Here is a 23547-nt window from a genome sequence, read left to right on the forward strand (position 1 = left end):
TAATTTCATATTACAATCGCTTCAATGATTGGATTATTATATAAATTACATAAATCCAGTTATGAATAGACTGATGCAACAAAATGAAGAGTAGTCAAATCGAAAATCAAATATAAAAGAAACTGTATGATTTTCCTTCTCATGAGAGGCAGTGTGGAGTTACTGAATGATTGATCACAGTATCGACGGTTACTAAATTCAAAGACCAAGTTGTTTCTAGCTCGTTTCTCAGCTTTTCCTTGAAGTGGTTTTCAATTGAAATGGAAAAGTAAACTTTCAAATTCTAGCAATACGTGTGATTATGATGCAAACACTGACTTGGCACAAACAATCATTCTTCCGAAGACTTTGTAGCTGATAACCATTGGAAAGCTAGGTGTCCCATTCCTCAAATACAATTTATGACGTTTCGAAACACCGATGACTGTTATGTGCTGGGAGCCTAAATGTTACAGAAGGATGGAGATAGGGAAAATATAAAATGTAGATAGAGAGAAGAGAGACGCTTGGCCCGAATTCGAGCGATTTGAATTCTGTTGGTGTGCTACTGGGAGGGAATATAGCTCCTTGGCCATTCTCCGTATAAAGAGAACAGTCATCAAAAGCCGTCATCACGTACACAAAGATGCCACTGCGACGCCAAGGCTGCCAACATGAGCAAAATCTAGCAACCGTTTTCTATTACAGGCAGCCAACACTACTTGCTTATTGATAACATTTATTAATCCAGTAACTTGAATTGAAGATAATATAACTTCCCTAATAATTACGTTTCTCATCCTTTTTCTAGTTATAATTGAAAAATGGATGAATAAATTATTGAATGAGTGAATGAATTCCAGAATGTGATGAATATGAAATTACACTATATATGGGACTTGGTTGACTTTCTAAAAAAATTAGCTACTGTCAGACACCCAGCAACTGTTCTCCCTCTTAGCCGAGAAATAGATTGAAGTATGAAATTCTGGAATCGTGAGAAAAATCAATTTGGGAGTTGAATTTTGAATTGAAAACGCAACGAAATGCCATACTTAAAAAATAAATTCAGGGAAAAAGAATGGAGTAAGAAAAAATGAATTCGGAAATTCAAATTTCGATAGGAAACACAACGATGACAGATTTCAAAAGAGAGAAGTGTCACAAGAGAATAATGAAACTGAATGTATTGAAGTTATAGTCATTATATTCTTCATTTTTCATCTCATAGATAGGCCAAATTTCTCTCCTCTTTTTTCTGTAGAAAACTTCTACCATCGATTCCTAATTCACACCTGAAATTTCTCATACTGATTCTTCTTATTCCTGTATATTCTCAGTCCGTATATTTTACGGAAACGTATTGTCAACGATCATCGCTCCACTATCAGAAAATCAATCATTTTTCGCTGTTTTAGCATCTCCAACTTCCTCTCTTAACTCTTCAATGATGAGGGTTTAGACGCCACAGTAATAATAATAATCATCATGAATCAGTCTTCACGATAATTCATTATGAATCCATCAAGTGATTTCTTGAGTGATGTCTTGGCGAGTTCTTCACCATTGGGGCCAAAAATGACCAGCTACATTAAAGAGTTTCTACCATACAAGTACTTTTCCGCTAGAATCATGAAACTCTACGATCATGAAGTACTTATATCATCACTCGACGCTAAGGAATAGAAAAAACAAGTTTCCGATTCTAAGATTGACTGTTTGTTATAGAAATTGAACACGATTTATTAAGAACGATGTCGACATTGAACATGTGGTGGAGGGGGAAGGTCTGTAGCGGTGATGACTTTTGATTAAAGGGAAACAATAGTTGAAGCTAATGGACCGTAGCTGGTCTCTTGCCACCATGCTACTGCCTCATGGGAAATTCGCAGCTCTGTCCTAGTAATTCAATCGGCAGCTGTCTCAAGTCACAAATGACCTTAACCAAGAAAACTTGAGCTTCTTGACCCTCTTCATCGACATCCCTCTTTCAGTAGTCGTTAACATCGACAGTTGTGATGATTGGACCCAATAGATGATGATGCTCACATTCAATGGATGTCATATTTCTGTTCATTGATAGTAGAAATTATTCCCCCACATCGGGAATATCGCATTTGTGGAGTGTATGTGTACCCGACACATTGGGTCTTTGAAACTCAACTGGATTCAGGCTGAACTATCATACCCGTTTGTAGAATGTGGATGATTTTCAAATTAATCTTATTAAGTAGAATTAAAACAGCTTTTGACTTGGAGGGATATACGGAACAGAGACATGGTGGGAGATGGAGAACCAGTTCAGCTAATTAGAATGTTGAATTGTAGACTATTGGAGTCTCATAGAGACAAGCTTGTTTGACTATTTGTCAAAACAGGTTCAGTCAATGCAGTGCTTTCAGAGAGGAAACTAGGTATGCGTATTATTAGGTGGTGAACACTTAAAGACTAAAGAACGCTGTCCTCTCTTTATTTTTTATTCCATATTGATTCATACAATAAGTACATTATAGAAATGATAGGGAGAGAAATAGTAGGTAACCTTGTGCTATTTCTCTCCCAAATTCAGAAAAGGTTACACATAGTCCGGAATAGGTTAAGTCTCGTAGTTGTTCACTATCATGGCAACATCGCTACCGCTGGATCTCTACTTTTCTCTGCTCCGCATATCCCTCCATTCAGAAGATCTTTCAATTACACGGTCATGTAATCATCGGAATGAATGAGATAGTATCACTTCAAGAGTTCCAAGAAAAGTGGTGATACTACCATGAAAATAGACGTGTTAGTATTAATGATTCTCTAGATAAAGGTTCTAGATAATATCATGTTACCTAGAGCCTTATACCTTGTACCTAATACCTAGAACCTGATGTTCCTGAATCCCAGATACTATCAAGAGTTTGTAAAAATGGACCTAATGCAGATAATGGAAGATGAAGTGATGAACTGGAGGATAGACCAACAATAAAAGCAAGCACTCCAACAACAGAGATCTCATGAAAACTCCACCAAAACAACGCGACCAATCAAACTCCATTCGCTGATCGAAAATATCGTTTCGCCATAACTGTAGCAGAGCAGCGAGTATAGAAGAGCATCATCATTCGATGAAAAGAAGTGTCATAACATTCGACGGCTGGAGATAGAAAAAAGGAGCAGTTAGAGGCGAAAACAATGATATTTCTTTGAGGCGCGCATCGGTCACGGATTCGCTCTTTACGCACGTGTGTGAGTGATGGGGATAGAGATGACCACCGCATCGCATCACGGAGATGATAGCAACAATAATCGACAGATATAGTCGATAATCGATGTATAGATATAGTTGGTAATCGATAGATATAGTCGATAATCGAAGATCCTATTTTCCGGGCGGTCGCCTACTACGGTGTCCGTGCCTGTCCGTGGCAGAAACGTGACTCTCGTTCATCCGCCATTGTCTCCGCATTAACCGGAAACATTGGACAGGAGCTTCTGGACTTCGAGGTTCAGCCTGTAGTCAACAACTGGAGAGGGCTCCACTACTCACGGCTTAGTTTGTAGTTCAAGAGAAGAAGTTACAATAGAATGGGATCCTACCAATGATAATTGCTTATTTAGCGATCTACCTTATCTATCGATGATTGTCCTATTATTTCCCAATTAGCTGGAGTAGCTTCAAATATCTAATCGAATATGATTGATAATTCGTATGTTTATTTTTTGAACTGTTCATAATCTACTTATGATTGTATTTGTTCATATGCAAGGTTGAGTGAGATTACAATAATATAACTCATCTACTCGTGTTTGAATATTGGTTTTCAATTAGCTGAAATTGATTGAAATATATTTGTGAATGAAATTGAAAATATACATCATGTTCATTTTTCAAATTGTTCATCATCTTATTTTATGATTAGATGTGTTCTTATGCAGGGTTGGAAGAGGTAATAATACGATTGGATCCCATCAATTACGATAGTTTTTCTAAGGTAATAATTGTATAGGATTATACACTGCGTATTCGTATGCCAATCGTATACTACATTTATCTTCGATAAGCTGAAATAAATTGGATATCTTTGTAACAAGGATTGTGAAAACTCATATTCATTTTTCGATCATTCATCATCGACTGATGATTGGTTGTGTTCTTATTCTGCAGAGTTAGAAGAGATGACAATACAATAGAAAAGATTCTACCAATGATTTACTCATGACTATAGTAATTTTTTATCAAATAATATTCGTTTTAAAAGTATTGATTTTGTATTTACTGATACGACCTTTCGAAAGCAATGAAAAATTGGGTCCCTCATTTACACGGAGTCAATGATATGATTCCGTGATCAAGTTATGAATAATGGTGAATTTGAAATTTTATAGACCACAACCAGTTTGAATTACATCCGGGTGTTAAAGGTTGAATAATAATGGATATTTGAAGTGATTCATGATAGGTGAGTCACTTTTCCCCGTTAGATTTTGATGACAGGACATGAAGTAGTCTGTTAATTGTGAATGCATTACACCACTACCATCTGATGAAATGCAATAATATAACTTGAAAAAGATATTGTGAAGCGTTGAAAAAAATACTCCCTGAACAATACTAATGTCGGAGACTTGAATAATATGCAAGCTTTTCCAAGACAAAATAACGTCGAAATAATATTATGAACTTTGTATGCAGTTGTTTGTAAAATCAGAATGTTTCCCAAGCCTGAACTGTATATATTAATTTTTCTAATCTGCAAATAGTGTATCCTCTGGTTACGGAAATGTTCATTAAAATTATGGTTTTCATAAAATCAACTTTATTTCTGTGACTAAGTCAAGGTATCGTTATTTCTTGTATGATATTAGTATAGATGCTCTTAAAAGGAGTAATATAGGCAACCAGCACAACACCGAAATATCACATTTTGGCTCTGAAATGTACATCCCTATCACGTAAAAGATAAAAAAGCAAGGAGACCCATTATTTTTTTTCTAATTGAGGACGATTCCAATATAAGCTTTTTGCATGTGCGTGGTGATAGGAAATGTGTGGGTGATTGATGTGATGATTAAACGTCCAACGTCCATGTCAATCGGTGAGGTGCGAACCTTGCAGTTTCGATCACCAAACTGCCAGCAAACTGCAGGTGCTGATTGTAAGTATAACGCTTCAGATCTATAGGCCAACCTGCCGGCATAATATTGAGATTCATTGAATCATGATAAGCTTCACTATAAAAATCATCGACAAATAAGTCATTAACAAATTATTAAAAAAACAATAGTTATGGAAGGTCGAATCATCATGTTTGAATACTGAGAACAAACTCCTGAGCATGAACCAAGTTTCTCAAAAATACACACACATACAACGAAAATTTTCAGAAATACAACTTATCCTGAAAAATCAATTTTAATAGACACTCAAACTTTGTAACTGCATATTATACTCGCATGCACTACTTTTGACTATAAAATTTTAAGAAACAAAACACTGCTCCTTTACATTGATGTGCACCAGTAACACATTACACTGTAACGTTTTTCCAGTGTGGATATAGATTTTCACATAATCTCAACTCATAGTGATGAGAATAGATCGATGATGATAATGGATTTGAAGTTATAGTAGTACCACATCATCGTTACTAGACAGACTGTCTACTAACTTTGGTAGCTCATTGCATCAACTAGCATTGGACCATCAAACTCATGTAACCTAAGTAGAATATGGATTTCATCGTTATACTAGTAACTTGTGACATTTATAATAATTCATAAAGAGCAAAGGTTATAGCACAATACAACTACAGGCTATGTTATTTAGAGATAAGAATGTAGACATGCCCTGGCTGTAGTTGATTCTGTTTGTAGGGTACACAGAGATCCGCGGGTACGAACCAGGAGTGCGTGAACGCCGAGTGCGGGTGCGGGTGTGTGTGAGGATGGGGTCCGCTCAGACCCCGTTGCAGCGACGAGTTGACGGCATAGTCCATTGCCACGGCCTGGTACGGCAGCATTGTGCCGTCTCGTGCAGTTCACACCTCGGTCAACGCCCAGTGACGGACAATCGCGATGAAAAACAATCAAGCCACCTGCCGCCTTTTCTCGTTCAAACACGAGCTGTCGCTCATGTTCGACTGGAAATTAATAGTGTTAATTATTTGACCTGATGTCTAGAAATTAGGAGAATTGTTGTGAAATTGAGTTTGAGATAGTGGATTTTGTTGACTTCATTCAACGTAATGGCTGTTTATCTCCAAATTTTGAAATTACTCTTCAAGTTTCAGCAATCCACTGGAAGTGAATTAATTATTATTAATTAGTTGAATTTGTGTTTTCACAAATGGTTTATTCCAAAAAATGATTTAAGTTTGAGTTAGAGAGACTAATTATAGATTTTGTTTAATGTAATGCCTGTTTATCTTCAAATTCTGGAGGTACTCTTCAAGTCAGTAGACTGAAAATATATTAATTATTATATTAGTTGACTTGGTGTTTGGACCTTGGAACATTAAAAAAAATCGATTTTGAGAGGTTCTTTTGTTACTTGATGATTTAACTGAATTTATGATCAATACTTATTAAATATTGATTCAAATATTTTATCTCAATGCCTGATTTTTTTTGCAAATTCCTGAAGGGATTACCAATTATTCATCATTATCAATACTATTTGACCTGATGACTAGATTTTCATTGTAAAAGCTTGTAGATTTGATTTGAGTTAGAGTGAGAAATTCACATACAATTGCTAATGAATTATCAATAATGAATTGGTGCCCAAATATTATCAGGAAAAGCTTCTATAAATGAGTTTGAGAGACAAACTATTATTATTGAGTTAATTTAATGTGATGCCTGATTCTTTACATATTCTAGAGAGAATCTCCAATCCAATATTCAATTGAATATCAGTCTATGAATTTAAAGTCTGGAATAACATTAAGTAAAAACTGCTGATATTGCTCAATCGTAGCTTCTGTATAATTGTGTTTGAAAGTATACAAACGTGGGTTTAATTTGATCTAGATTTAATTTGTTCAAGTATTCTTCAAGTTGATAATGAGTAGAAATAATAATAATATCTATTAAAGTGTACTGCATGACTTGAACAATGTAGTGATGGGTTATGGTTATGATAATCTACTATTCATATCCGACTAAGACTTTTCCATCCCATTTACCATTAGTACAAGGACAAACAAGACTTCTCAGAAAGAAATTTAGAGAATCAATGAAAATCAGATATTTGTATTTTACAAAGAATAAATAAATAATAAATTAAACTTCCTTATATTCTCATCCCATTTCAAATTATCATCGCTAATTTCATATTGAAACCTCGAAAACAAATGATCCCTCAAATGGAGTCACAAGATGTTTTTGTTCAATTGAAACATAAAATTGATAAACTTCTAAAAGTTTTGTTTCAATATAAATGTTATAACAATCTAATCCACTATAGGGACTCTAGCATTCAGGCAACGACCACAAAACATGATCACACAGAAATTGACTTTATGACTTATTGGATATCTCAACTAAAGTCATAAATCAGTTTCCAAGTTAGAAGAGAAAATGCAGCAGGTGAAGTGAGAGAAAAACTTTTATAAGCACGCACCAACAACAAACGACGATGGAAAAATAAATGTGACACGGCGCACGACAAGAGTAAACTTTGGAACCAATCACGAGAAATGTATCGCGGACACCCGTCGCGTGACGTTTTTGTTGCAAGACACACGAAGCGGAGCGGAGCTGTCACGAAAGACGCGGGACAACGTGTGTGACGGTGAAACATGTGTGTGCCACGGACACGCCCGTCTTCGGCCAGCTTCGGCTATCTTCGGCACCTTTCGTGGCTCCGCCTATTCGCAGCCTGCTATTGGTCGGCCGCATCCAATGCGATTCCGGCTACCTGGCTCCGGTATGCACAGGTATGCTTCCGGTCGCACTCTGCTACACCTCTGTTGAGGGAATTTCACTTCAAACTGTCAGCATTGGGTAAATGAGAAGCTTCGATGCTGTTCATCAGGTGGAAGTGAAGCTCAACTGCAGGGATAGCAGAAAATTGGAAATTAAATTGCAACGAGGTTGAAGTGATGGACTTGCACTGATTGGTTTTGAATTGAAGGGCTTGTTTATCTACGAAGTACTGTTTCATGATAGAGCTGTGTTGAAATGATTGTAACCAGAGGATATGCCTGAAACTTGAAACACATAGAACCATACTGGTGCTCAATTGTTTTACAATACAGAAATCACCATGATACCATGAACACATGGAGGGTGACCACTTACTTAGAATGGGATACCATGGATAGGATAGATATTAACATAATAGCAAGTGTTTATCAATAATTTTTTCATTAGCTGTAAAGCCGAGGGTGGAGTTTTGCTTCCTCCACAGCATTCCTCCAAGCCTCTCTGACTTCAATCAATCCTCTCCATTCTTTAAAACTCATCCTTATTGAATACTCTGATCTAATCATCCCATCGTATTCTCGGTCCATTCAATAATATACGAGACAAAAAACAAAAATCATTATGTATGAGATCCGATAATATCGATGAGCTATGATAATCTATCGATCATTCCTATGAGCTTATTCTCATTTTACTTTTTGGACTTTTCTTTAGAATGATCCCCTTGAATTTAAGACAAAGCTGTTCCACATAAGAGTTGTAATTCACCATTGACATCGCAGTTGCAGGTCTTCACCCTCCATTATCAACCTCCTTGAAGATTTATTCATACAGTCTAATTCTCGAAATATACAATAAAATGAGCTGAATGCTGGTTACCACGACTATTATTTGATATATCGTTCGAATACGAAGAATTCATAGAAAAATGTATGATGGTTAAATTATTGCAAATTCGCGGGTAATTAATTGCAAATTTGTCAACACAAGGATATAAATTGCTAGTTACTTGCGATGAGAAGAGGGTTGCCTATTTTCGGAAATGTAGGCGTCAAAAGATAAACTGGTCAATAGTAAAATAAAGTTAATATAGGGATATGAACTCAGGTTTGGACCTTCTAAGTCTAGAATCAGCAGCACACTCTAATATCATATTTTCTCACAGTTTTTATGCAGTCTTCATACAGTTTGTTTCATTTCTCAAATCGATTCAGTTTTTACATTGTTGTTCATCCAACGCTTTAGTTAACATAATCGATAGTTTTAAATCTTGTATAGGCCTACCGGACTCCACAATGTAAGAATTCACAAGAAGCAATTTTCGAGTACACTGAGTGATAATTTATATATGAGTATTTCAATAGACCAATATTGTTTGCATTACCAGGGTAGTAAATAGATAAATTCAATCAACCAAGAAATTGTACAACAAGAAAGTTATGAGATATGATGATACTTAATTGGAATTATAAGTCCTAGTATACTGGAAGATACTAAAAGTGGTTTCCTTGATAAATATAGTGGATATAGCAGATGGATGAACATCAGTGAAAATGGAGATGAATATTACAAGATAGTCTCCCTTCACGAATTACAAATTCTCCTAGAAGTTACGGAGTTTAACGTTCTCATTTGTTTTCACATCACATGGCTATCATAAAACAGGAAACTTTATTGAATTGTTTTATTCATATTTTACAAATATGGAATGTCAATGACATAATCATAATGCTACAAAAAAAAGCAAAAACCCACTCATTCTATTCGATTTATTATTATCATCCTGAATATGAACCTTTATCATTGGAACGCTCCAATATGATTCTCGAAATCATAATCCCTTGTAACCATGCTTAGGCCGTCTCATGGAGAAAGTGCTCGTATAGATTTCTTGTGATTTCTTTTTCATAGAATTTTTGATATGACTTTTCTCAATTAAGTATTTCCAGTTGATTTCTTATTTCATAGAAATGATTCATCGATGGGTATTGAACAAATGTAAATATTTCTGCTACCAAAATGTTATTCAAATAATGAAGAGAAAGCTCTTTGGCCAAAAAATCAATTGAAATTCACAGACCCGCTCCTAGATTATATCATTGCTTGATGCTCAGTTCTCTTCACTGATCAATCAAGAGAAACTTATTTGAAAGACTCTTGTCGTATAAGAAAGCAATATGACATTTGAATACATCGTACGTGGGTTTCTTCTCTGCATTTTTATAGTATGATACATCCGGAGGGGTCATTGCCTTTCAATTGAGCAATGCTACCTGAATTTCTAATGCACTATTGTAAAATGATATGTGACAATCATGGTTTTATTACACTAACAGGTCATTGAGTATGAAACCACTGGAGAACGTGATAAATGAATCCTGAAAATAGTTCGAGAAGTTCCAGAATAAGAAAAGTAATATCCTCTATATAGAATTTTGATATTTTGAAAACATTATGATTTCATTTTCATATCCTAGATAATGATGCAACAGGAATCAGACATAACACACACTCATAGATTAACCTCACAAATAAAAAAATTTCACTTAAAATCACAATATCTTTGAATAAAAAATGCTTTTCGGTTTTGATGAATTATTTATTGCATACTCGTTTAAAAATAACCACACTTGCAGATCTGGAAGAATACTTTGAACATTTCCTATCTTTTAATTCAATAATATAATCCTATTATATCAAACAAGCAATTTCTGCAATTTATATCTGGTTATTTATATTTATGGTTATTTATGTCCAACGTATCTCGAAAATGGCTTTAACGATTTTCATATTGGAACATAGTAGATTTATTCTATAAAGATTCAATTGCACTAGGTCTCATCCCTGGGAAAACTCGCTGAAGGACATGAAAAAGGATAATAATCATTTATCCTTGGAAAAACAAATGATAATTTCGTCGTCTGTCGATAACAGAGGCTGTAGAAGAGAGACAGAATCATGTTCAGCTGTTCAACTATTTGCAATCAATCAGATTATCTCACGAGAAATATAAATCTAGAAATTTATATCGACTTGGTCAAAATAATTCGATTTGTTGACATGACATGGTACATTCTAAATCAGAGTAGATTAGAATATTCAAAGTTAATCATTATATTACAGTTTCAAGTGATTAGTGAGTGTTATTTTGTTATTCAATTAGGTTTCTAAATTGGAACGTTTCTGTTCCAAATGTTTGAACTGAAAATTGGACCTGAATTCAAGTGTATGTAACATAACCTACTTTTTGGACTATTTATAGTGTATTTGGTTTGTGAACAATCGTGATTAGAACTTTTCTGTTTGAAATTTTGGACTGAAAATTGGACCTGAATTCAAGTTTATGGAACATAACCTACTTTTTTGGAATATTTATAGTGTATTTTCGGGGAAGAAACAGTTTTGGGCTGTGCCTGTTAGTCCTTTCCCAATCATTGAAAAGAATATTGTGTTCTGTTTATCAATAAATAAATAACAAGCGAAGCTCGGTGCCCCGATATTAATTATTAATGTTGTATCCCAGATTACGTGAGTTAAAGTTGATATATCGATCGTCAAGTCAAAATGCATAATGATTTCTCCTCTTTAAAAAAGATGATAATCCGTTTTTTGATAAATGATGTCCAGTGGTTGGAACCATCAGTGAGGATTATTGCTCAATTTGACATGTAGTCGATGTTCCATTATTTCTGGAACCTGTTAACCAAATTCAGTGTCAGTTGGAGTATGAATAGAAAAACTTTCCAATCTTCAAATTCTCTCTTCCATCAGATCGATCCCAGACGAACGCCTTCAAGTTGAGGAAATAAGATTCTTGGCTCGAAAAGCTGAATCCGTCCTAAGCAAGTCAAATTTGGGGCACTTGTCCGGTCAAGTGTAACAATTTGCTAGTCCCTCAAGGGCGCACTAAGAAGTAAACTCTTTCGAATCACAAAGGGCAACGGTAGGAGTGGGGGGGGGGGCAGGAAGCAGGGCCTGCTGATCGAAATTAAGATATTCTAATGGTGTCCGACCCTTGTCGGCGACGCGACGTGACGCCACGTCACACAAACAAGCAGTCAGCACGCATGCGCGTTAGTCAATCACAGTCAACTTTCCCGGAAAGATAAAAATATTTGTGTACTGACAATGTTGTGTCCAATGCCTTGAGAATTATCATTTCCAAAAGTTATTGTAGGTGAATGTGAAATTGACAAATCATTTCAATAGTAATCTTTCATGTTCTAGAGTCACGGAGACTGAAATTGAGTCATAAAGTCATGTTCTGGAGAATGGTATTGAATCACTGCAAAAAATTACAGTTTCCAAATACGATAATTCAAGCCAGCTTACAAAAAAAACTATAGAAATGATATGTATATTTTTAAAAGAAAATTTATGACAATAGTTTATCACTTCTATAGACTATATAATGTTGAGTTTCTACATTGGAGGTAAGAATAACAATCCTTCAATGCTATCTCTCGTTCGTTCTGAGAGAGGATGGAAACATTATTAGATCAATGCTTTCCTATCATGCCAATATCAACAATACCTGTATTGCATCCCTCATTATCGTATTCATTCATCAGATAAAAATTCTGCAAATTTCAATCTTCTACTGTGTTGAAATCTATATTAATAATTAAAAAAATGATTAGAAATGCTAAAATATTGGATTATTTTTAAATGATTAAAATCCTATCTCCAGTTTTCCTAACACTTGAATATTTTATTGTAAGATTTTTGCAACATCATGTACTATTATTATCTTTAGAATAACCAATCAGTTGTCTTCGTGCCTTTGAGAATAAAATGACTATAACTCCAATCTTATCATCCTGGGAAGTCTAATATAGTTTTAGTACTAAATGAGTATGAAAATTCATTGAATTTGTACAATTCACAAAGCTTGTATGTGCTCAATGCTATAGACAGCGTCTTTCCATCTTTATCCGATGCTTTTGCCCAGGTCTTATCAGCAGAACACCCTCGGAAATATCCCGGGTAATAGAATAATTGAGTTGTAGCCGGCCGATCGTAAGAATGGCATTGCTACAAAGGGTTCTTCAGCCATCTGACCCTTTGGCTCTTCCAACCCTCCAGATAAAACTGCCCTTAACGAAGGGCCCGTCGTGGTCAGTTAGCGGATGGTTGGCCTGAGGGTGGTGGTGGGTTGGTTGGGGGAGGGGGTTGTTGTTATAGTATTCTACGCCTCAAGTGCAGCTATAGAATATCGGGGGATTGAAAGTGTTGATACAGCTAAGAAAAAGAAATGAAAAGGTGGCGTGGAGAGGCTTTTCGGCAGCGGGAAAGCCGATAAGAGCACAATGTCTGTTGATTGGCTCGCATTGTTGTAAGGCTTCAGTGTTGGTCCACTATCTTATTGAAGGGAGTCGATCTGGAATATACTGGATTAACTGTGAACAACCTGTAGATAGCTTTGTGGTTGCTTGGAGGCTCAGGGATAGAAGGTGCTTTGGATATTAGAGGTATAGTACAGGATGTTTCAGAGAAACGTTAAATTTTGAAAGTTAAATAATTTCAAGAGAAACAAATCTCTAAATAAAGTTTTCCATAACATTCAATAGTAAAAATGCTGCCATTTTAGAATAAATAATACCGTAACATTCATTTTTTGAAGATGACATCTTGCAGGTGTGTTCCTCTTCTATGCAAACATTCCTGTAGTCTCTTCATCACATTGTCCATGGTTTGACGTAACATTACAACTGGAATTTGAAATCGCTTCTCGAATCTTGGCTTTCAATTCTGCAACAACGATAGAATTGAAGCCCAAAATTCGAGAAGTGATTTCAAATTCCAGTTGTAATGTTACGTCAAACCATGGACAATGTGATGAAGAGACTACAGGAATGTTTGCGTAGAAAAGGAACACACCTGCAAGATGTCATCTTAAAAAAATAAATGTTACCGTATTATTTATTCTAAGATGGCATTATTTTTACTATTGAATGATATGAAAAACTCTATTCAAAGATTTGTTTCTCTTGAAATTATTTAACTTTCAAAATTTTCCATTTCTCTGAACTAAATCATTTTAAAATATCGAAAAACCAAGACCCGGTTTCTAGGGCTCTAAGGGAAGATTATGCATCAGTAGAAGCTTAAACTGAATGCAATCAGCTGATCGGTTGAACTCAAAATGAACGACATCATAGCAAACTATACTTGATATGGATTGAATCCAGTTTAAAATAAGACTTCGTTCAAACAGGCACTGTGAAAACGATACTTATTAAATCGAATTGACCATTGAATCTGTAGTCCATTAATTCATTAGAATTGATAAAAAACGGGGCACTTTAAATCCACTTAGAGAAATTTGATATCTAAGGTAGAATTCTGAGTCAATTTTATGAATTATTAGTTCTTTGTATTGTTAAATAATCTGCCAACTTTGAACAACTATATTTGATTGTTTCTTTTCAAGATATAAAAGTACTTTCATACTAGTTAAATAACAAAAAAGTTATACAAGAACATGGAAAAGGAGAAAGTAAACGTCATTTGGAATCATCTAATCTCACGACTTTTTCCCCTATGCCTCCTGATTGACTACCTTGGCTATAATATGAGGCGAATAAAATGAGCATCCTCTTATCTAATCAATAAATGGAATTCACACCAATTGATGGTTAGACCATTAAGAAAACAACGCTCAAATAGAATTTACAAAACTGATAGCTCTGGACATTGTTGTCAAACTTTTGTAATTCAGTAAGCATGATTCAACTTCAAACTCATAATTCAAGATTTGACTTCTAAAACAAAGGAGGCTCCTAAAAAGCCGGGGTCTCCAAGAAGAATGTTTCGCTTCTCAATTTTTCAATTTCTTCGAAGAATAATTCTAGACAGGCTTCCATTCATCCAAAGGAATTCTTTAAATCTGCATTGAATCTGAAGACGACACTCCAACTTCTACACAGGAGGGAAATCTGACTCAAAATAATTTTTCCGCACTACAAGGACTCACGGCAACCAGATTCCTGAGCGTGGAGAATGCCAGAGACAGGCTATTTCACAGCAGACTGGACCACGCAATCAATCAGTGATAGCCTGGCTGACTTCAGACTTGCAAGTCTTGCACCGAGAGAAGAGAAAGAAAAGAGAGAGAGAAGGAGTTCTCTCCCTGAACAGAGAGAGAAGAGTAACTATTCGCACTGTTTCTGCCCACACCAACCTATTCTTTTTTCCATTACTTTTTCTCTCACACACTTCATCTTCGCCTATCTCCTTTTTTACTTAGTCTGTCTATCTTTATCTCTTTTCGTTGATTCGAGGGTGACACGCGTGGTTGGCCATATTCACTCTTGATCTTCCAGCAGACTGCTTCGACCCAAGTCTGATTGCGATTCTGGTGACAGGCCGATACCAAAGTGAAATAACCAGAATAATAGTTTTCTTCCAGAATGTGAATCAAAAAACTCCCACAGTATATTTTCCGAATTGGAATAATTGAGGACTTTGAACAAGATAAACGTTTCGTAGATTATAATGTACAGTATACGGTTGTTTGTATACAGTTGAAAATATTGGGTAATAACTTAAGTTAGGTAATCTCTTGAAACTTTCGAAGTTGAATGGTAAGGGGATAGGTCATAGTGCAATGGTAGCAGCTCGACAAGCGGAAGATGTGGAACTTAATGTGGAGTTGCTCTAGTTTCCAACGGGTTGCCATCTCCTTCAAAATTCAAACGCTAGCACCACTTTTAGCGAAATACTTCTTCCAATCAATTTCAGAACGACTTATTCTCCTTTTTCTTCTTCTTCTCATTCTTCTTCCCTCATATCCTTTTAATATTCTTATTATTTGAAGTTATCATAATTCTAAATTTCCAGTTATGAAGCAGCTGGTCAGTTAACATGGATTCATCATTGATCACGACCCTCATTCTATCTGATACGACAAGAATATCCTAAAAATAGTTGAGCATCATCCGCCTATATCCCGGTTTGATGATGGTGAATCTTGTTGCCAATAAATCGAGGATCCACACAACAATCCGCAAGCAATTCAGTAGCCTTAATCCGATACATAATGCAGCAGCATACCCTGACAAGCTGGCGGGCTGAGCAAGCTCTTTTTAAATTTTGAAAAATGAAGGCAATATGACAATGTGCCTTCGGCCGCTGGAAGACAAATCGTTCTGCAAAACCGAAAACCTTGTTGAGCTTGGGGGCGTGTGAGCCAGAGGGGTGAGCGAGAGCGAGAGAGAGCCATTGAGATAGAACGAGAGAGAGAGAGAGTGATCATGGGGTTTTAGCTCATCCATATCTATAACTGGGATGGGAGGAAAGACACGTTATACTAATGCCGCCATCAGACATGACAGGGTTCTAGGCGTGATACATCCATCCTAGCCAATCTGCCCCTATCTATCCATGACGACAAAACGGAAATTGACAGAACGTTTGATTCGGCTCAATATTGTTGTTGCATGCTATTCCTCCCCATCAACCAATCAATAATCGAGTGCTTATAGAAGAATCAAATCCCGCTATGAAATCTTGATGAGCTGGTTTTTGCGTTGTGAACGGATAAGATCTTGAACCCTAGGGACTTAGATCAATAACGGAAGGAATTTCAGATTCCACACTGATATTCATCTGATTCATCTCCATTTAATTTTATACATTTTAACATGAAAATATAGATATTGTAACTGAGTGGATTATGGGAGAAAATATATTGAAAAAGACGTCGATAGTAGTCTAGTTGTTTCAAAATATAGTAGAATAGTCATAAAGTTGTTTTAATAAAAGTCAAATTTATATTGAACTCCAGGCGAGTAAAAAGTAACTTCTCATTTGAAAAGATCACCTCTGAAGCTGTTCTCAAAGTGCGCACACACGTGTGCGCCACGAACACGTGCATTTCACTTTTCATCAGCTTATGTGCTTATTATATAAGAATTTGTACAGAAACATAATATTCAGATGTAATAAGCATAGCATTAGCTGATGAAAGTGAAATACGCATGTTCGTGCACTACCTCCGTAAACAAAGCCTTAGTGCATCACAGGTGGTTGATGGTGACGTCAGCACAGATAGGGCTCCTACACCAATAAAACACTAGCTGATATACATCAACTGAAATCAACAAATTTTTATTGGTGTTGGAGCCCTACCTGTGCTGACGTCACCAGAATGCACTATTGCTTTGTTTACGGAGGTATAGTGGTTCGTGATGCGTCTTTATGCACCTATAGACTTCATCATTTCTCATGAAGAAATAAAACAGCTCAATACAAGTACGAACTGTTATAATGATGCATTCCAATATCATTGTAATATTTATGAGAAATTATTGTTTATTAGGAATAATTTTTTTTGCTACCTAAATAAACAGCTCAATGCAATGTTGAATGCTCCTACAATAATATTAATCAACGTTGATAAAGTCAAAACAGAATGATATAAGAAGAGAGATAGAGTTGATAGAATGGAAGAGAGAGTGAAAAAGCGATAGGGGATGAAAAGAAGAAACAAGTCAGAAATGAATGAAGAGGGTCCAAGCAGAGGGGTGCAGTGCAGTAAACCTCGCCTAATCAAGCATTTCTTGCACTTTATTAGGCTTGACGATGGTGTGATCACTGAAACTTGTTGTTGAACTATTTTAAAGTTTTTTAAAAAACATTTATTTATAACCTGACGATGATGTGATCACTGAAACTAGTTGTTGAACTATTTTAAAGTTTTTTAAAAAACATTTATTTATAACCTGACGATGATGTGATCACTGAAACTTGTTGTTGAACTATTTTAAAGTTTCTTTAAAAAAACATTTATTTATAACCTGACGATGGTGTGATCACTGAAACTAGTTGTTGAACTATTTTAAAGTTTTTTAAAAAACATTTATTTATAACCTGACGATGATGTGATCACTGAAACTTGTTGTTGAACTATTTTAAAGTTTTTTAAAAAACATTTATTTATAACCTGACGATGATGTGATCACTGAAACTTGTTGTTGAACTATTTTAAAGTTTCTTTAAAAAAACATTTATTTATAACCTGACGATGGTGTGATCACTGAAACTTGTTGTTGAACTATTTTAAAGTTTCTTTAAAAAAACATTTATTTATAACCTGACGATGATGTGATCACTGAAACTAGTTGTTGAACTATTTTAAAGTTTCTTTAAAAAAACATTTATTTATAACCTGACGATGATGTGATCACTGAAACTTGTTGTTGAACTATTTTAAAGTTTTTTAAAAAACATTTATTTATAACCTGACGATGGTGTGATCACTGAAACTAGTTGTTGAACTATTTTAAAGTTTTTTAAAAAACATTTATTTATAACCTGACGATGGTGTGATCACTGAAACTTGTTGTTGAACTATTTTAAAGTTTTTTAAAAAACATTTATTTATAACCTGACGATGGTGTGATCACTGAAACTTGTTGTTGAACTATTTTAAAGTTTCTTTAAAAAAACATTTATTTATAACCTGACGATGGTGTGATCACTGAAACTTGTTGTTGAACTATTTTAAAGTTTCTTTAAAAAAACATTTATTTATAACCTGACGATGATGTGATCACTGAAACTAGTTGTTGAACTATTTTAAAGTTTTTTAAAAAACATTTATTTATAACCTGATGATGGTGTGATCACTGAAACTTGTTGTTGAACTATTTTAAAGTTTCTTTAAAAAAACATTTATTTATAACCTGACGATGGTGTGATCACTGAAACTAGTTGTTGAACTATTTTAAAGTTTTTTAAAAAACATTTATTTATAACCTGACGATGATGTGATCACTGAAACTAGTTGTTGAACTATTTTAAAGTTTCTTTAAAAAAACATTTATTTATAACCTGACGATGATGTGATCACTGAAACTAGTTGTTGAACTATTTTAAAGTTTTTTAAAAAACATTTATTTATAACCTGACGATGGTGTGATCACTGAAACTAGTTGTTGAACTATTTTAAAGTTTCTTTAAAAAAACATTTATTTATAACCTGACGATGGTGTGATCACTGAAACTAGTTGTTGAACTATTTTAAAGTTTTTTAAAAAACATTTATTTATAACCTGACGATGGTGTGATCACTGAAACTTGTTGTTGAACTATTTTAAAGTTTCTTTAAAAAAACATTTATTTATAACCTGACGATGGTGTGATCACTGAAACTTGTTGTTGAACTATTTTAAAGTTTCTTTAAAAAAACATTTATTTATAACCTGACGATGGTGTGATCACTGAAACTTGTTGTTGAACTATTTTAAAGTTTATTAGGAATCATTTATTTTTGCTACCTAAATAAACAGCTCAATGCAATGTAGAATGCTCCTACAACAATATTAATCAACCTTGATAAAGTCAAAACAGAATGATATAAGAAGAGAGATAGAGTTGATAGAATGGAAGAGAGAGTGAAAAAGCGATAGGGGATGAAAAGAAGAAACAAGTCAGAAATGAATGAAGAGGGTCCAAGCAGAGGGGTGCAGTGCAGTAAACCTCGCCTAATCAAGCATTTCTTGCACTTTATTAGGCTTGTATTTACAAAGGCTAGTTAGAAGCTACACACAGGATACTCCCCGCTAGTTAGAAGTAAGCGAAAGGATGCTCCCCTCCGTCTCCTGTCACTGAATGGTATCCACCCCCAATACCAAAATCACCTCAAATTTTCCCAAAATTCTGCCGCAATCAAAGCCCCCCATGTGGATTAACCTTCTCCTTTTAAAGTCGTACGCACCCTATATAAACTGGTTGACGTAGTTTGTGGCTGAAATGGTAGCCACAATCAGCATTTCAACTCTTAATAGAGTTACCACTTGAGGTTCACCCTCAACAGAGGAGCTGATGACAATTAATTAAGGATTGAGTTATTTTGATTGATGCTATGAAACTTTGTATGCGTAGGGAGAGTTATTCCCTATCAATAAAGCAAGAGAGACGGTCGAATCGAACAACAGTTGAAGATATCAATTGCAGGAATATGTATTTGTATTGTTTGTAGGTAAGAACTTTAAAGGTACGCACAGACTCTTGCGCTACGAACACACCGCATTTCACCTTTAATCATCTTATTATATCTGTTCCTTACTGATCCAGTACGAATACAGATATAATAATTATAGAATTATCTGATGATACATGAAATGCGCATATTCGTGGCGCATAAGTCTGTACGCACCCAACAGAACGAAAATGTGACCTGGTTTTATTGAAATTGATAAAAACAATAGAGAAAGGATAGTAGGTACAGCCAAAATAAAAATCTTGAAGCACCCTTTATTTAAAAAAGAAACTTTAAAATAGTTCAACAACTAGTTTCAATGATCACACCATCGTCAGGTTATAAATAAATGTTTTTTTAAACTTTAAAATAGTTCAACAACTGGTTTCAGTGATCACACCATCGGCAGCGGTATATAAACATTTATTTATAACCTGCCGATGGTGTGATCACTGAAACTTGTTGTTGAACTATTTTAAAGTTTTTTAAAAACCTTTTATTTATAACCTGCCGATGGTGTGATCACTGAAACAACTAGTTGTTGAACTATTTTAAAGTTTCTTTAAAAAAACATTTATTTATAACCTGACGATGGTGTGATCACTGAAACTAGTTGTTGAACTGTTTTGAAGTTTTTTAAAAAAACAATTGGTGCTTCAAGATTTTTATATTGTTCTATTAATTTAAAAAGTATCCCATGTGAATGAAGTGTTTTAGGTACAACCAATTTTTTAGCATAATTTATCTAGTAAGTGAGGAAGTTAGAATAGACAATATTATTTTCAGTAAAAGGTCATGTAAGATCAAGTTTTTTCATTTGGAAAATATTTGAAAAGTTGCAAGACCTTCCCGAAAATGGTTCAGACCAATGAATTCACTACTTTTCTTGACCTCCGGAACAATAACATACACTGCATTTCTCTGCATACACTGCATAACGAGCAAGCACATAATTATTAACCATCTATTGATAAGGATGACCTCATAAGTGTCATAACTAGCATTAGCTGAACTGATTCTATTTATTATACGAATTAGCCATTCCTCCAAGAAAGAATTCATTCTCGAAAATACCGGAATTCATAAAATTTGAATCATGGAAATCTTCTGGAAGCATCTCATTAGCCAGTCAAATTTTTGTGTCAGTCAACACATCAAGTTTTGTTCACACACAGTGGATCATGCATGATTCCTCATGTCAATCTTCACCAGCACATATACGGATTCAAACACAAAAAAAACACACGTCTCATCCAAGAAAACATCGGCGGTGACAATCACGGATCACCCTATTTGACTTGCATAGGCAAACCACAGCGCCAGCAATCAGAGCTGGATTTGAACCCAGCCGTTATTTCCTACGTCAATAGTGCGCCAATGACTCACGCCGAAAATATATTCCCAGGGAAACCGACTTTTCTCTCTTTTTACATCAAATCATCGCCTATCCTAAATCCGATAACCTCCTTACGACCCTCATACAGACCAATGCTATTTGCGGTTGTGCTTCTAACAGCCCCTTTTATGCTTTTTCCTCCAGAAATCGTCATTTCACTTGAATTTGCCTGTGTTTGTTTCATGCCTCACGTGACCGGAATGTAGTATTACTCCGATCTGCAGTCGAAAATAAGTGATGACAAAGATGACTAGGATCAAAGGCTTACTATCAAGCTTCCGGAAATTGGGAGGCAGTTGATCCTGGGTATGATTATTGAGAACATCACAGAATCTTTGTATCAGGTTGGATAATAATAATTTTTCAAAGCAACTACTGTGCATCTAGTAGACGGTAGGCTTTTAAAGTTTTTTAAAAAACATTTATTTATAACCTGCCGATGGTGTGATCACTGAAACAACTAGTTGTTGAACTATTTTAAAGTTTCTTTAAAAAAACATTTATTTATAACCTGACGATGGTGTGATCACTGAAACTAGTTGTTGAACTGTTTTGAAGTTTTTTAAAAAACAATTGGTGCTTCAAGATTTTTATATTGTTCTATTAATTTAAAAAGTATCCCATGTGAATGAAGTGTTTTAGGTACAACCAATTTTTTAGCATAATTTATCTAGTAAGTGAGGAAGTTAGAATAGACAATATTATTTTCAGTAAAAGGTCATGTAAGATCAAGTTTTTTCATTTGGAAAATATTTGAAAAGTTGCAAGACCTTCCCGAAAATGGTTCAGACCAATGAATTCACTACTTTTCTTGACCTCCGGAACAATAACATACACTGCATTTCTCTGCATACACTGCATAACGAGCAAGAACATAATTATTAGCCATTAGCTGAACTGATTCTATTTATTATACGAATTAGCCATTCCTCCAAGAAAGAATTCATTCTCGAAAATACCGGAATTCATAAAATTTGAATCATGGAAATCTTCTGGAAGCATCTCATTAGCCAGTCAAATTTTTGTGTCAGTCAACACATCAAGTTTTGTTCACACACAGTGGATCATACATGGTTCCTCATGCCAATCTTCACCAGCACATACGGATTCAAACACAAAAACCACACACGTCACATCCAAGAAAACATCGGCGGTGACAATCACGGATCACCCTATTTGACTTGCATAGGCAAACCACAGCGCCAGCAATCAGAGCTGGATTTGAACCCAGCCGTTATTTCCTACGTCAATAGTGCGCCAATGACTCACGCCGAAAATATATTCCCAGGGAAACCGACTTTTCTCTCTTTTTACATCAAATCATCGCCTATCCTAAATCCGATAACCTCCTTACGACCCTCATACAGAGCAATGCTATTTGCGGTTGTGCTTCTAACAGCCCCTTTTATGCTTTTTCCTCCAGAAATCGTCATTTCACTTGAATTTGCCTGTGTTTGTTTCATGCCTCACGTGACCGGGATGGAGTGTTTGGCGATCGGATAAGAGGGATTTTGAAAGTTAGGGTGGTTGAAAAGAGAAAAAGTAGAGTTCGTACTGTGTGAAGAGAAAATGAGAGAGACTTGAGAGAGTCAGGAAGAATAAATTGGAAGATTTCATTGGTAGAGTGGAGAAGTCTCTGTACTCCAAGTGCTAACGTTAATTACAGGGTGGTTTTGGTTTATTCAAAGAGGGTGAAACTGATACAGACTGATAATTAGAGTGAGGGGAAAACTCTGGAACTATGTTGCAGGACTGGATTGAGTTGAGACGTGTACATGACAGGAATAATCCCCGGTGAAAATGAAATATTCTTCTCCAATTTAAAAACATCATTTTATCAAGCGTTGAAGTCGAAATAAGTATAGAAACGAAGTTATCATATTATAATGAGAGAGTAATAGTTTTTTCACAAAGTTTCAAGATATTGTTGGGATGAACATTGGGTAGTCAATACGAAGTCACAAATTGGAAACTAAGGATGGAAAAGAAAATTTTCATTACAAAAGTCACCATATCTGATACCAATACAGGAAAAGCATTACATACATCGTACATGTTAAGCCAGTTACACACACATCAATTTTCGGATTTTGAATGGGACTTGACAAACACATGATCACGTCATATGTTTGTCAAGTTATATTCAATCTGATAGAATTTATAAGGTTGGTGAAAAATCGTTCGCCCAAAAATCGATGTGTGTGTAACTAAAGTTACATAGACTCACGTAGTTATAGACTTACATACATCAATGAACATAGTGCAACCAAAT

General features: G+C 35.2%; 1 protein-coding gene across 5 annotated transcripts in view; it reads right to left on the reverse strand.

Annotated features, from left to right (window-relative positions):
• The window catches only part of LOC111056776 (protein trachealess), a 293770-nt gene that overhangs the window by 67572 nt on the left and 202651 nt on the right, over positions 1-23547 (reverse strand). Inside the window, exons 1-2 of one of the 5 annotated variants that reach the window (XM_039432908.1) lie at positions 7589-7755; positions 5866-6104 (exon numbers count right to left, since the gene is read on the reverse strand). The exons of 2 other annotated variants lie outside the window; for them this stretch is intronic. In XM_039432908.1, the coding sequence (XP_039288842.1) occupies positions 5866-5984 (119 nt within the window). In that variant the 5' untranslated portion in view covers positions 5985-6104; positions 7589-7755. Of the gene's footprint in view, positions 1-5811; positions 6141-7588; positions 7756-23547 lie in introns of those variants that run through there. 2 more of the 5 variants (XM_039432906.1, XM_039432907.1) reach the window with 2 other exon arrangements.

This window comes from Nilaparvata lugens, chromosome 7 (genome assembly GCF_014356525.2).
Source record: "Nilaparvata lugens isolate BPH chromosome 7, ASM1435652v1, whole genome shotgun sequence".
Taxonomy (NCBI): Eukaryota; Metazoa; Arthropoda; class Insecta; order Hemiptera; family Delphacidae; genus Nilaparvata; species Nilaparvata lugens.